Below are 14,301 nucleotides of genomic sequence, written 5' to 3' on the forward strand. Positions count from 1 at the left end.
GAGTTGATGTCAGGAAAGGGACATACGATTGTAATACAACATATGTCAAGATGTTCGGTACTTAAACATCTTCTAACCCTACGGCAGGCGGGATTTTAACATTAAGTAACCGTTAGCGATACCTGTATATATAGCTAATATTGATTCGCGGTGGTATTATCTAGTCTCTTGGTCGCTGTTGTGTCTTTACGCGAACCAGGCGGTGATTGGACGAACCGTGAGCGGCATAACTGCAACTCCCAGCGAGAGGCTGCAGTGACGAAGGGGAGGCAGGGGTAGCATCGTTTAAACCCCCACAGAATACAGGGCGAAAACGTATCGAGCATTTATAGCAAGCTTGTTGTGATACAAACATATGCATGTGGGTGTGGGAAGAGTGTCTTGAGTCTGTGGCTAGCTCTTCAGCTAGCTAGCCAGTAACAGGGTTGTCTTTGTGATCGATAACTAGCTAGCTAATTTGTTAGCCATTCAAGCCGTCGCTAGCTGCCCAGCTAGGTAGCCAGCTCACTAGCAATCGGAGATTTTCTAAAGAAGGGAGGAAAGACGGACGAAGCATCACCAGACGTCTCTGGCAGGTCTCTCTCAGTATCTGGTCATCTTGTGCTGCTGTGTCGCTCAGTGACAGACCGAACGCGCTCGATATGGAGACACCGGGCAGGATAACACAGACACCGGATTCACTGGACTTCACTGTGGAGAACGTGGAAAAGGTGAGCCCTCTCTCTGATTCGGGCAGACAGGCTGTCTGATTGATCTGACAGTGTCCGGCAGGACATCTTGTTATTAAGTATTCAGTTTTAATTCCGCTACTGTCCCCTCTAGCACTGTCGAGTTTTAAAAATATGTTTTTTTAAGTTTTACCGTGGTCAGCTACTACACCCCATTCGTTTGTAATGAACTTGTGATCATCATTGTCGTTTTATTAGCTGTTTGTCATAACTACAGGGTTACAATTAACCACCGTAACGCCGAAACTAAGAATTCTCCCAACCCAAACCCAAATTTGGGCGGGGTGAAGAATCCTTGACTTGATCGCATTTTCCAGTCAGTCAGAGAGGGCATTAGTTTGATAGAATATCAGTTTGACACGTCCGTCCACACAAGTTTACTCAAACTACAGCCACAGGGGTGAAATTCCTACAAGAACTCACAACTGGGAAACGTTTTGCATTGAGCAGCAGGCTATGGGGATGTCAGGGCTTTGTTCCTCAGTAAAATTCATGTTATATTTACCTGTTATATTTGGATTGTAATACGGCCAAGACGGACACTGACATTGTCATCCATCGCTATCTACTGATTTTGTGTTCTTATATCTCGTCGCTGTCCTCCCTTTTACTCTGTTGTAATTTTACGCGAATTTCCCCCAGTTCATTGCAGCTGCTGAAGATTTTAGAGTCATTACTGTTTAAGTCCTGTCTCATTTGAATAGAGTCTTGATCTTATTTTTATTTTTTTTTTTTCCTCAACAGTTTATCATTTTCTCCTACCCGGGGACTGGTGTCACTTGCTTTGGTTCTCCTCCAAGCTTGAGAACTGTTGTCTTAAAAAAGGGTTCTAGGGAGTGGTACTCCATTTTTATATGGGGAGCAGCCTAAACAAATTGTGTTTCTAATGATGCTCTTTTTTTTTTGAATTACCAGTGCAGTACAAAACATCTACATATTTTCAACTGTGTTTTTTGAACAGCTGTTGGTTGTTGCAACACACATGAAGCTCTTTAATGGGTAGGGTACCCTTTTTTTGTTTATTTGTTTTTTTAGCAGCTGGACCATAGTGAGGTGTTTAGTGGATGCTCAGTGTGCTGAGCTTTGGTAGAGGTTACAGAAGGTTAGGCTCAGGACTACAGTAAGGTAAGCCAAGGTGAGGGGGCTCCAGGCCTTCACAGCAGCAGCAGCGCAGTGCCTGCACTGGAGGGCAGAGGAAAGCGTGTAACGCACTTGGATCAGTGGTGGTCGCAGTGACGTCTGCCGCCGCACCGCTCCGCTGCCCCTCCTGCTCCCTATTGTCTCTGAAATGGTACTCATCTGCTCATGTCCCGCTGCAACGGTTACTGCCATGAAGCCACCGGTCCCTGAGGTTGCCTTCTCTACCTGCCAGGGGCGTATTCCAGCGGCATGGGTTCACAAGTTGCCAGCGCTTGCATTTGCACCTGGAAGCTAGTCTGGCAGTGCCGCGCCAGGGAAAAAAAGTGTTAGCCTTTTATAACACAGCAACTGTCGCTCATAACGATCAGTCAGGAAATACTGCAAGGTCATTGTGTGCCAACAGATGAAAATGTAAAGGGGCTATTTTATAAATCTTTGCTGGGACTGATCTGCTACTGGAAGTCACACGTTTATTCCTCCTTTTGCCCATATGTGTGATTTAGTTTTAGACCATGGCTAGTCAGCTTAGAAATAAGCCATTTCAGAGCATTTCAGAATGATTTTTAAATGTGGTGCATATTGCAATGTACTGTAGATAAAGACAGAAATTTTCACCAGGAAATGATATTCATGGTTCATTATAGATTTGCTTACCATTATGGATTCAGTGGTGGTGGTGGGGGGACTGTAGACTGCTTTGATGTGCTCTGCGTGGGTGTGTTGTGGTACCAGCCATGTATGTATTGTGTCTGTTATTTGTGCCAGGCAGGAAGCATCATTTCTGATTCCTTACATGGAATTTTTGCTGATCAGGTAATACTGCTGCAGTATGTATCAGCTCCAGGCTAGTACATGCAGGAGCCCACCAGGTTCTAGCCTACACAAAAAAAAAAAAAGATTTACCTTCTCTTGCTGTCATTCTTCTTCATTTCTGGATGTGCCGAAGTCGTACGAACAAATCAAACGACTTTGCCGTGTGGGTGGACTATTATTTCTGTCCTGGACATGTGTGAATGTGTGCTTGTGCCCGTCTGTGTGCAGGAAGCAGTCAGTCAGTTACTATGGTGTGGTGCGTTGACGGTGAGGCTGGGAGAGGGTGCTTGGGTGTGGACGCTCTGTGCTGTTGCCAGGGCAGACCGGCTCTCTGGGACCGGGAGCGGAGGGGCAGGTGGTGAAAGGTGCTGCAGTGGAGGAGCAGGGAGCTGACGTGATGGAGGAGGACAGCAGGGGGTGAGGTGGGAGACACAGTCAGAGCAGGGAAGGGGTGGGGGGGGTGGGGGGGTGAGCGACAGTCATGATTACATCCAGGCAGGAGAGAGGAAATTGGAATGTAGTAGAGATTGCTCTCTCCCCGTGAAAGAACATGGATGACGGGAGAGGGAGAGGCAGGGAGAGTGATGGGGGAAGCAGGGAGATTAAAGGGAGCGAGTGGGAGATGCTGAGGGATGTAGAGAAAGGTAAGAGGCAAAGTCAGATGCTGCTGAGTAGCTTGCAGGGGTCTATGTTGTCATTGTCTGTAGTGCAGGTAGAAGTTGTATGATACTTACAGATTTACTTGCAGATTTGCATTTTAAGGTGGCATATTTGGGGTTTCAACAGGTCCCTCTGCTTTCTGAACTTTTTCCCTCAAAACATTTATAGCATTTACAACATAATTCAGATTTCAATAAAAATTAATTTCCCAAATTTGAAATTCACAAAAATTAAGCCTGTGTTTGGGAAAACCAGGTGACTGCTGTTATTTTTGACTGCAGCAGAATCCCTGAGACTGATGCCTGCATCGCGAAGGCGCTTCTCCTTATCATCTCAGTTCAGAGGTAAATTTGGCGTGCTGCACGACAGAAGGGAACGGTGCAAATTAACGGTGGGGAAAGTGACAGGCATCAGCACGTCTTGAACTGACTGAGAGTGGTGTGTGTGTGTGTGTCTGTGTGTCTATGTCTGTGTGTGTGTCTGTGTGTCTATGTCTGTGTGTGTGTCTGTCTGTGTCTGTCTGTGTCTGTCTGTGTCTGTCTGTGTCTGTCTGTGTGTGTCTGTGTGTGTCTGTGTGTGTCTGTGTCTGTCTGTGTCTGTCTGTGTGTCTCTGTGTCTATGTCTGTGTGTGTGTGTGTGTGTGTCTGTCTGTGTGTGTGTGTCTGTGTGTCAAGGGGGTGTCTGTCCCAGCCTCTGTTCCAGCAGCACAATGCCTCTTGTTATGCCGCATGTGTGAGCCCCAGTGTAGAGGACAAGGGGACATTGAGAATTGTCACGGACGGTACAGGAGGCAGAGGCTGTCACTGCCTCCATGTGACAAAGGCAGTTTTTAAGCCAATCACATTTGGATCACAAGAGGATGAGGGAATGGACAAGGGAGCGAGTGATTTGCTCAGTTAAGTTCAGAAACTGCTATTGTCATCGTGACTGACCAAGAGTGCAGTATGTCTCTTTGAAAAGAACCAAATGCAGCCCAGAATATACAGCTACATGGCAGTTTCCACTTCTACTTGTACTCAGAGAGTCTTATACATAATTATTACATATAAAACATATGTAAAATATAAAACATATGATGCATCTATGACAATTATCATAGAGTATGTTCATACTTTATCTGTATACCTGTGGATATGCATATGAACACTATCTGGAAGTGAACTGGCTTGCGACAGCCATTTTGTGTTGTGTACAGCAATGTTCCATAAGTAAACACAGTAGAACTTGATACATCATTTCACAGGAGCTTTGTGCCAGAAGCAGAGTAACCCAATATGGGTGGCAGCTTGGCCTGGAATCATAATTTAAAATGTAAGCCTTCAAAACCCTGCAACGTTCAGTTGCTTGAGTGCCATTTGATTTACTGCTGTCAAGGCTGGTGCATTGTGGGTGTTTTCGACATGAAAAAGTAGGGCTCCAGGCTTTCACTGTGTATTCTTAAGTTTGATTCAGTATTAAAAGCAAGTATATAGTCTCAGGTTGGTGAGTTCAGTGAGTTTATCAAAATGAATAACATGAGTTGTTTTATATTTTGGGGAGAAGATGCACTTTTCTGTAAGTCAGTATTGTGTACAAATATTGACTGAAACTACCAGCTAGTTAAAAGATTCTGTAATTTGATCTTTCTGTTGTCAGTTTTGATCAATAAGAACTTAAACCTTGGCTTTATCTGCTCAAATTATCTTTGTGCTTTTCACTTTTTGTTTCTTATTGGAAGGCACTTTAAACTCTGAATAACACCAAATACAAGTGGCTCCAAAGGAGAAAAAGGGAAATGGTGAGCACATTGCTCAATTGAAGCAAGTTGAAGTTTTACCTGAGGTCATTGTTTGTGGTCAAGGTTCCATTGCAAGAAACTGCAGCGTGCTGAAAGTGTCTGTCTGTCCTCCCTGGATGACAGTGTTGCAGTCATGATTGCAGTCATTATTTTTTTTTGGGGGGGGGGGGGGGGGTCAGGGGGTACAGGGTACAGGACCACTGAAATGGAAATAGTGAGGGTAAGTGAAAGACCGGAAGGAACAGGATTTGATGTCGTCATTATGGATGAGCAGTGAAACATACCCTAAGCCAGACAGATATTTTGTACCAATGTTGTGGTAGAGATAGGGTGGAGCAGCTGAGACGCTGGCAGTAAGTTAGAGGAGGGGGGAGAGAAAACAGTGTTCTATTTGTAGTAGCTGTGTCACTGGCAGAAATAAACCCCCGAAGACATAATAATAGCTCTTGTTTGAACTTTGCCGTTTTGTTTAGCTTAATTCCATCTCCGTTCATCAGCAGTCTCGCTTCAGCACTTGTGCGGTTTGCCCAAAAACAAATATGTGCACAATAGGACAAGCTGTACCCCTTATTTTCATACATCGTAATTGTTTCTCTTTTGAATGGAACAGAGGAACCAGTCCAACATTCCCCATTGCCACACAGACATGAAGTGGGCTGGAATCTTGAGTGTCCAGTTTTCATAAATGGCTATACTTGAGAGAGAAAGAAAATTAAGTGTTACGCAGCTTCATTATTAATCATTGCTTCATGTGAATAAAGAAATAAATGGATAATCACTCTCCAGTTTTATAATTATACTTCAGCTAAAAAAAAACTTAATGTGATCCCTCTCTTTCTCTGTTTTAAATTAAAAGCTTCACTGTGACTATAGCTGAGATATGATTATAGATGGGTGAATGCAACAATGGCAGCGCTGATATACATGGTTATACAGGAGGCCCTTGCTATGTGTAGGTTTGTGATTCACGCATTTTAATATTCGCACCAGTCAGCACTCTTGTTTCCTGGATTCCTGGGCCACAGAACACTGCACTAACCCACAGCTTCTTATTTTACGTATTACACAAATTCATAGTGTTACTGCACAGATATACATGATAATCATCAGTTTGTTGAATTGTTTTTGTATGGTATATGTGGTTATTTTGTGATTGCGCATGTCTTTATCAGTGGTAGTTTACAGTACATTATTTGTGGGTTTCCCCCATTCATTGGTGTCTCTAGAACATGTCCCCAATGAATGGTATATTTCTGCTATAAATAAACAGATTTTATTAGAGTTATTAGCTTGCAGTCTGTATATACTGGGACCAGTTTTGATTGTGAAAGAAGACAGTGTAAGTAAGACTCCTTTGACTCAGTGCAGCAGACAACACTGACACTAGGCTGACATTGCAGTTTTTGTCCTCATCAATCTGATGCTTTTCTCAGAGTAGGTGGGGGATGGGGGGATGTTCTACATTTCAAGGTGTGGTTGTGTATATACACAGTGCTGTTAGTATTTTTTAACCTGGCACAATAGGCACTCATGAGGCTAAGGATCTACCTGTAGAAAGATCCCATTCCCAGGTGCACAGCTGTGTCAGTTCTCCATGTGGGAACACTCACTGCTGGTTGTAGTGGTTACGCTAGTTGTTGCTGCATGACAAGTGAATTTTGGCAGAAGTTCAGCAGGCACGGACTATGGAAACTAACAAAATAGCTGAAGTATTGATAAGTGGAAGTAGACCATGGGATTGACAGGGGCAGCTGGCTTGTTTTCCAAAACACAGTGTGCACTTGTAGACCACGTAAAGCAGAGTGCATATTCTGTGTGAAGATAAAAGGTACACAACTTGTGCTGGTGAGTTTCACTCTCTGAATCTTCAATAATTTCACTGATTGTAGCTTTTAAAAGCAATATTGCTTGGGCAGCCCAAGTGGCCTGTAGTTTTTGCATTACACCATATCATTAAATAACCATGAAATAACCATTCATTGTCTCCTGCTTGTTTGTAAGTTATGTCCAGTCCCTTTCATGTCCTGCTGTCACGGTTAGCTCATCCATTTTCTTTTTCTTATTTTCAAGGTTCCAGCACAATGTGAGTGCATATGTAATCGATGCTGTCTAGTTCACTCAAGCCATTTTTTAATTCCTGGAAAAACATATTGACTGATTGCCATGATAATAACTCTCACTGTAAACAAGGGAAAACAAGCTTGTGATTATTTAGTGCCTGAGGCAGACCTTGGCATTTTTGCATTGCCACCTGCTGTTCCAGAGAAATTTGGTTAAAGTAACTTAACCAAAGCGCAGGCTGTGATTTATTTTACTGTAACTGTCATTGTAGATAACTGTAGCATACATATCTGAACTATGTAACTACATTAGTTCATTTCACAGTGGCCAGTGAGCACTTCCCTGCTGTGAGTTTTTTGAAAGTGGTGTGGTAGTAGAGTCTAAACTGGGTGGCTTAGAGTACCTTCACTGCACACCCCTCTTTCTGCTACATTTACATTTATTATTGCAACCATGCAGTATTATTCTAGATACCTGTCATTAAAATACCTTTATATCGACATTGTTATGGAAGACTTGTCACTTTTACATCAGCCTGAATCCATTGTGAATAGTTCATGTCAGGTGAGTATTGCTATGAGGCTTTTCCTTCAAGCCTATTGAATTCTTCAGCGCCATCAGGAGTTGATTGTAAATAAAATAATGGTGGTGTGTGTGTGTAATGTAAAATGCTCGTATCTACAGAGCTTAAAATAGCCTGAACAAAAAGGTTGTGGCCATGGCAATATAAACCATGGAAAAAGCAGCAAGAGCAAGGAATGGCAGGCGGCAGGTACTCTAGCACTGCAGACGCCTCTGAGAATGGTTTTATATTGTTATTCTAACACAAGTGTCTCAGGCCTCAGCAATCGGATGACGCTGAGGAAGATTATGTATTAAGATGTGACACCTGTGTTCAGTGGCTTCAGAATTGTTTGTGAAAATAATGCATTGTGTTGACAATGTTATTTAGTTTTTGATTCAGTACAGCTCTTACTGACTAACTAATACAAATCGCACATTGCCAGCAAAAGCACTGTCAAGGGTTAGCTACTGTAGCTTGACATGACTAATATAAAATATTACACAAAACTTAAAAGAAACAGTCAGGAATACTGCTACATTAACATTCACACCAAAACTACTGCTGGCTATCCAGCTATACCTTATACAGGTATAACATAAATGGGTTGTCTGATATTACTGTAAAAGGTAGTGCGTCTGTAGTGTTTCAGATGAATAGCAATATTTTAAAACCACAAAATAGAAGTATCGGAAATTTCGTAAATGCATTGTCTTTGCAACTTAACATTGATGATAAGCATTTAGTGAGGTCACACATTATTGTTCAATATTACAAAGCTAGCTAGCCTCGTACAACCAGCAACAGCCCAGAGAAGACACTGCTAGTTAGCATTAATGACTGCCAGCTTGCACAGTTGTTTCCTGTAATTAACAATACATTTTCTTAATTCTAATTCTTAATTATTTGACAGTTAAAAAGTTTCTCCACCTGTAAATGTTTGAATGCTTGTCAGTTTTGATTTTGTTTTCATATCCTGTTCAAAAGCAGGGTAACTGGATTTTTCTGTCTGTGTAAAAAGGGAAACATCAGGGCATTGTCTGCAGGGCTGCCATACTAATGCAGTGATAGAGAGGCAAAACCATCACCTAGTAAGAATAGTGAACTCTACAGGTAGTATTTTGGAAGTAATATGAATTCCTGCATGAACATGAATATCTTCAGGAATTAGTATGTCATTCGATGACATTAAGATGAAGAATATCTTCTACTGTTTTAGTAATTAAAATTTTGTTTTTGAAAAATATATGAAAAATACACATTATAAGTGATATCAGAATATAGATTTGATATGCTGTGTTTTGTATATTCGGTGTTGTTAAACACAATGTTTAGTGTAGATACAAACCAAATGTTTGGGGCTGGGGGCAACACCATTTCCTTATAGCCTGCCTCCTGACACACTGCAGGCACCAGCAGTTGCTGAAACATGACTATAAAAATTCAACTAGACTAGAATTAAACTAGAAAGAATAATAAAATATGATAATCTTGTCATGTTAAAATGTGAATAATTGTACATTTTGGGATAGGTTTAGGAAAGCGCTTTAGCTCTTCCTACCTGTGTTTGGTGGCACATTCTTAAACTTCCAAAACAAAAGTAATGTTTTCACAGTCCATCCGTTTAGTTGTTTTAATTAAAGTTACCGGTAATTAGCAACACAGCCGGCCGCTTATTGAGCTAGCAAGGAGGTCAGTCCAGTATTGACAGCTATCTGTTGGAAAGACAGTTAGTGATCCACAGCCACTTTGAATTGGAAAATTGTGGTCCAATTAAGCAAATGAAGATGAGCAATTTCATTAATGGCCCTGTGTACACCTGAAGCTCCTCTTTTGATGACTGCGACAACAGCATAAAAAAACAAGTCTCTCACAGAGCTGGCTCCGAGCTCTGATCTTCCGGAGCAGACATAAATATGGATATGCTTGATTCGTTCTGCCACGGAATGCAATTCTGTGCCTTCCAATGTTTATTGCCTGACACAGATTTCTTGATGTTGTTTTCGCCGTGTGTTGCAACAAGCTACATTTTCTTCACCAAAAGATGTATGTTAAGTGCAATAAAAATGTTGTGTGAACAGAATAGAGCCAGACAGTGTGGGGGGCTAAGAAGTAGTTCTGGGAAGCATAGCATTAATTAACATGCCTGCTGAGTTTCAAGGTCAGTTGTTCAAACCTTCGATCAGACCTGGGAATGAAGGGATGACGTAAAGAGAGGCGTTGCAGTGGCAATGGGAAGATGGGGGGGGGGGGGTTATAAAGCTCTCTGTGTGCCCTTGGGGCCGTATGCACAAGAGCCTGCAGTTGGTAGAATCCTGGACCGTCTCCAGCTACTATGCAGTGAGGGTCTTGTTTTTTTATGTATAGCCCATGCCTCTCAAATCAAGTTATATCACCAAACCGATTTTGGCGGCTTCTCATCCGGAGAGCCTGCAGATTCAGCACTAAACCCTCGATGCAGTCTCAGAGCTGGCAGTTAGATTTATTTCCCTGCTTGGTGTCCGTCTCTTGCTGCCGGATGAGGCATTTGCCCAAGGGGTGGCCACCATATTGCTGATTTCCAGATGCAGAAAAAAGGGATAATACAGTCTGCCTGGGTAATAAAACACCCACACCTGCATACTTACCCACACAGACACACACACACACACACACACACCACATGTCCCCCTTGTTAGATGCACTTCATTATGAGAGCTCGTTAGCTGTCACCTGACATGGCTTAGCAGATGGTAACTCTGTGTGCTGTAAACCGGACTCTCTCTCTGCCTCAGTCCTCAGAGCTACAGATATTCTGCATTTAGTTGGACAGTGAGGAGTACAGTCGTGTAGAAGAGAAACACTGGGTTCCTGACTCTCGCCAGGGCTGTCTGCAGCAGTGCCCAGCATTCAGGAGGAAAGACTAGCTTTACTGCGTATGATTCCTCTAGGGGAATAATAATAATAAAAACCAGTCACTGAGGCCATATTTCTGTAATGATTAATGTCCATCAAAAACATGCACATGCGCAGACTTGCGCACGCACACACATACATGCACACGCACATACACATACACACACACACACACACACACACACACACACACACACGTACTAGGGGGAATTGTGTGATTACTGTGTTTTCCTGACTGTACGCAGGGTACAGAACAGAACAGCTGCTCCCCATGCTGCCTCTCTTTGAAGTGTGCCTGTGTATCCACTCCATTTTCCCCCACTCCAGGGAACTGCTTATATGTTTAGGCTATTTAAATTCACCGACTGAATTCAGTCTGATGGGGTGGCTTGCTGAATGACAAAATTGTTGGTTAACTGAAGCCAAGAAATCTGTTTGTATAGTAGTGCATAGGCATTGTCTTTCATCCCTCTCCCTCACACTCTGCTGTAAATGTCTGTATCTCAGTCCCCTTTCTCACGGCTTCTTTGCAGGCTCTTCACCAGCTGTATTATGACCCCAACATTGACAACAAGAATCTGGCCCAGAAATGGCTCATGCAGGCCCAGGTGTCTCCCCAAGCGTGGCAGTTCTGCTGGGCTCTGCTCAGCCCAGACAAGGTGAGCCACCCTTCTGGAACATCACCTGATTCTACATTCTGATAAGGCTAATTCTCATTTGTTTTCTTCACTTTTCAGCTTTGCCAGTGTTAAAGCTGATGGTTTAAGTATTGTGCCGGAACATTTATTTCCGTCGTTCTTTCTTCTCAAAACATTTGCAGCGGTAACATGGAAAGTGTGACTCATGGAGTGTGCTCTCATCATTCATGATTGTACCATACCCAGCAGGGTTATACAAGTGATTTCTTTCCTGGCACAGTTGACTCAGGTCAGGCAGTGAACAACTGGCATTTTATTCTGAGAACACGAAACTCCCATTAAGCCTTAAATGGTTAAAATCTACGCCGTGGAAGTTATGACAGTTACTTTTCGCTGACATGGTGTTGTTTGAACCCTGTTTTGGAAGGTCCCCGAGATCCAGTACTTTGGGGCCAGCGCTCTCCACACCAAGATCTCGCGCTACTGGGGGGACATCCCGGCGGAGCAGTACGACTCCTTGAAGACGCAGCTCTTCTCCCAGATCGCACGCTTCGCCTCGGGGTCAAAGATGGTGCTGACCCGGCTGTGCGTGGCGCTGGCCTCCCTGGCCCTCAACATGATGCCGGAGGCGTGGCCGGGCGCCGTGTCGGAGATGGTGCGGATGTTCCAGGAGGAGGGCGGCGGGGTGGACGGGCGCGCCCGCTGCCTGGCGCTCCTGGAGCTGCTGACCGTGCTGCCCGAGGAGTTCCAGACCAGCCGGCTGCCACAGTACCGCAAGGGCCAGGTCCGCGGGGCGCTGGGGAGGGAGTGGGCCTCCGTCTACCCGCTGCTGCAGCAGCTGCTGCGGCAGGCCGACTCACCCGGCCTGGTCAAGGCGCGGGTCCTCAAGTGCCTCTCCAGCTGGGTGCTGCTGGACGTGCCGCTGAGCGAGAGCGAGGGCCTGGTGGAGGACAGCTTCGCCGCGCTGGCCGACCCCGAGCTCTTCGACACGGCCGTTGAGGCCATCGTCAACGCCATATCACAGCCCGACTCTCAGAGGTGAGATCTATCAAATTGGGTGCGGCGTTGCGCCCTTTCCAATCAAATGGCCCCAAAGCATCTCACCAAGTGGAAAAATGCAGAAAAGAATAGGAAGAATAAAACAAAACAAATTTTCACTTGACCACACCAAGGGTAAAAAAACAAAGCATGTAGCAAGAAACGCTTCAAAAATGGTATTACAACAACAGATTGGTAATACTGTCGTAGGGTTTTATACAGATGAAAAAGCAGTGTTTCCATCTTTGACAAACAGGGTTCACCAACAGGAAATCATCAGACACAGGCAAGGTGACACACATTCTCTGCAGTGAGATGCTGAGAGGGAGGGTGAGGGGAAAGGACAAGGCTGTCTGGAGAAAGAGGAAGGGTGACGGGAAGAGAGAGAGAGAGAGAGAGAGAGCAAGGACACGCAGATGGGAGAGGAATCATGACAGAGACCAGAGACAGGAAGACAGAATGAGGCAGAAGGAGTGATGTAAGGCAGGAGACACAGACAAGGGCGTGGAGTGGGGGGCAAGCAAAAAGGGATGGAGGGAGATGACAGCCAGGAGGTGAGGGGAGGAGGGGTGGGGGGTTGGGGGGGGGGGGGGGGGCGCTTTTCAAGGCTGGCTGGCGTTTCCATGGCGACAGTGCAAGGGAACGATGTCTTACGCTCTGGTTGGTACAGACGCAATGAGCTCTTATCTCCCCCTCCCCCCTCCACCGGGGAGAGAGCAGCGAGTGTGGCAGCATCCCTCTGTACATACCCAGAGACCATGGGTTAGGGCAATGATGATACACTGTTCACATTGCAGTTCAGAGAGCTCTTCTGGATATGGCCTGCACTATCAGTTAACAGCAAAGACACTAAGAATGGCAGTAGTACATAGTCAAGAAATGCGTAAGCGGAATAAAAACACCCACATTCTGCATGAATGAAATGCCAAAATTACCACTTAAATCCCAGAGCTTTCTATTTTTGTGCTGAGAGTACACCAGGGCAGATAAAATCTAAAATTGGAGGAAAATTGAGAGATGAAGTTTAAGGTAAACTAAGATCACTTTGGGTTTATGTGATGTTTTTCTCCCCATTTGCTGTAATATGTCTCCCATTGCTGTAATATGTGCACAGCGCAATGAAAATACTGTTTTGGTCTATGAAGGGTAAGAGCTGTGAAAGTCTATAGGCTGAAATCACAGATTGGGAATCGTTGCCATACCCCTAAGAAAAGTAATTTACATGGATTATTGATTCAAGTATTAACGGATGCCAGCATTGATCTGTTGCTTTGGGAAAACGTCTGCCAGATTAATTATTGAATAATGCTAATAAATAAAATATAAGCAGTAATGTTTTTTTTTTTCTGGGCGATGGTCTGTTAATGAATATCACTGCTAATACAGCAGCATTTACTGTAACTCTAACTTGATTCAGATGCAGTGTAAATGTGAAGAGGATGGTAGGGTGAGCTGGCACTGACATTTATGCAATTATGCAGTGATTGAGCAATGGACTTAAAAGAGCGCAGCTGCGAATGAGAGAATGTGTCATTACTACCATACAGTACCCTTACAGGCTCGCATGAACCACAGTTAAATAAATCGAAAGCAAAAAAAAAAAAAAAAAGGAGACCGTGGAAAACTAGATGTCTTGATTGGTGGTGCTGATGGGTGGTGAGGTTAATGCCTGTCTCCACAAAGCAGACAGTGTGCGTGTGGTGAGGGTGTGCACAGTTTGTCTGTGGTGTCACTCCCAGGACATGCAGTTTCCAGGGTTACTGGGACAGCGAGGATGACGGCACCAGTGTATCCCGGTGGAGCACGGTGATCAGCTCCTCTGAAGCAGCGCACAAATAATGTGCTTTTGCTGCATGGAAAGCCAAGGCTAACTTGGGTTGGGGGGGGGGGGGGGTTATCAATTTTTCAATTCCCAGTGGAATGGTCTTAGTTTTCTCTCACTTAAAAGGCTGTTAAGTGGATTTTAAAGGCCGACTAAATGGCTCTCTC

At 44.2% G+C, this 14,301-nt stretch overlaps 1 protein-coding gene across 3 annotated transcripts in view; it reads left to right on the forward strand.

Moving 5' to 3' along the window:
- The window catches only part of LOC118768923 (importin-13-like), a 36,285-nt gene that overhangs the window by 73 nt on the left and 21,911 nt on the right, over positions 1-14,301 (forward strand). The window contains exons 2-4 of one of the 3 annotated variants that reach the window (XM_036515909.1): positions 620-710; positions 11,170-11,295; positions 11,702-12,312. In XM_036515909.1, the coding sequence (XP_036371802.1) occupies positions 642-710; positions 11,170-11,295; positions 11,702-12,312 (806 nt within the window). In that variant the 5' untranslated portion in view covers positions 620-641. Of the gene's footprint in view, positions 1-4; positions 711-11,169; positions 11,296-11,701; positions 12,313-14,301 lie in introns of those variants that run through there. The other 2 variants (XM_036515902.1, XM_036515917.1) reach the window with 2 other exon arrangements.

Source organism: Megalops cyprinoides, chromosome 2 (genome assembly GCF_013368585.1).
Source record: "Megalops cyprinoides isolate fMegCyp1 chromosome 2, fMegCyp1.pri, whole genome shotgun sequence".
Classification (NCBI taxonomy): Eukaryota; Metazoa; Chordata; class Actinopteri; order Elopiformes; family Megalopidae; genus Megalops; species Megalops cyprinoides.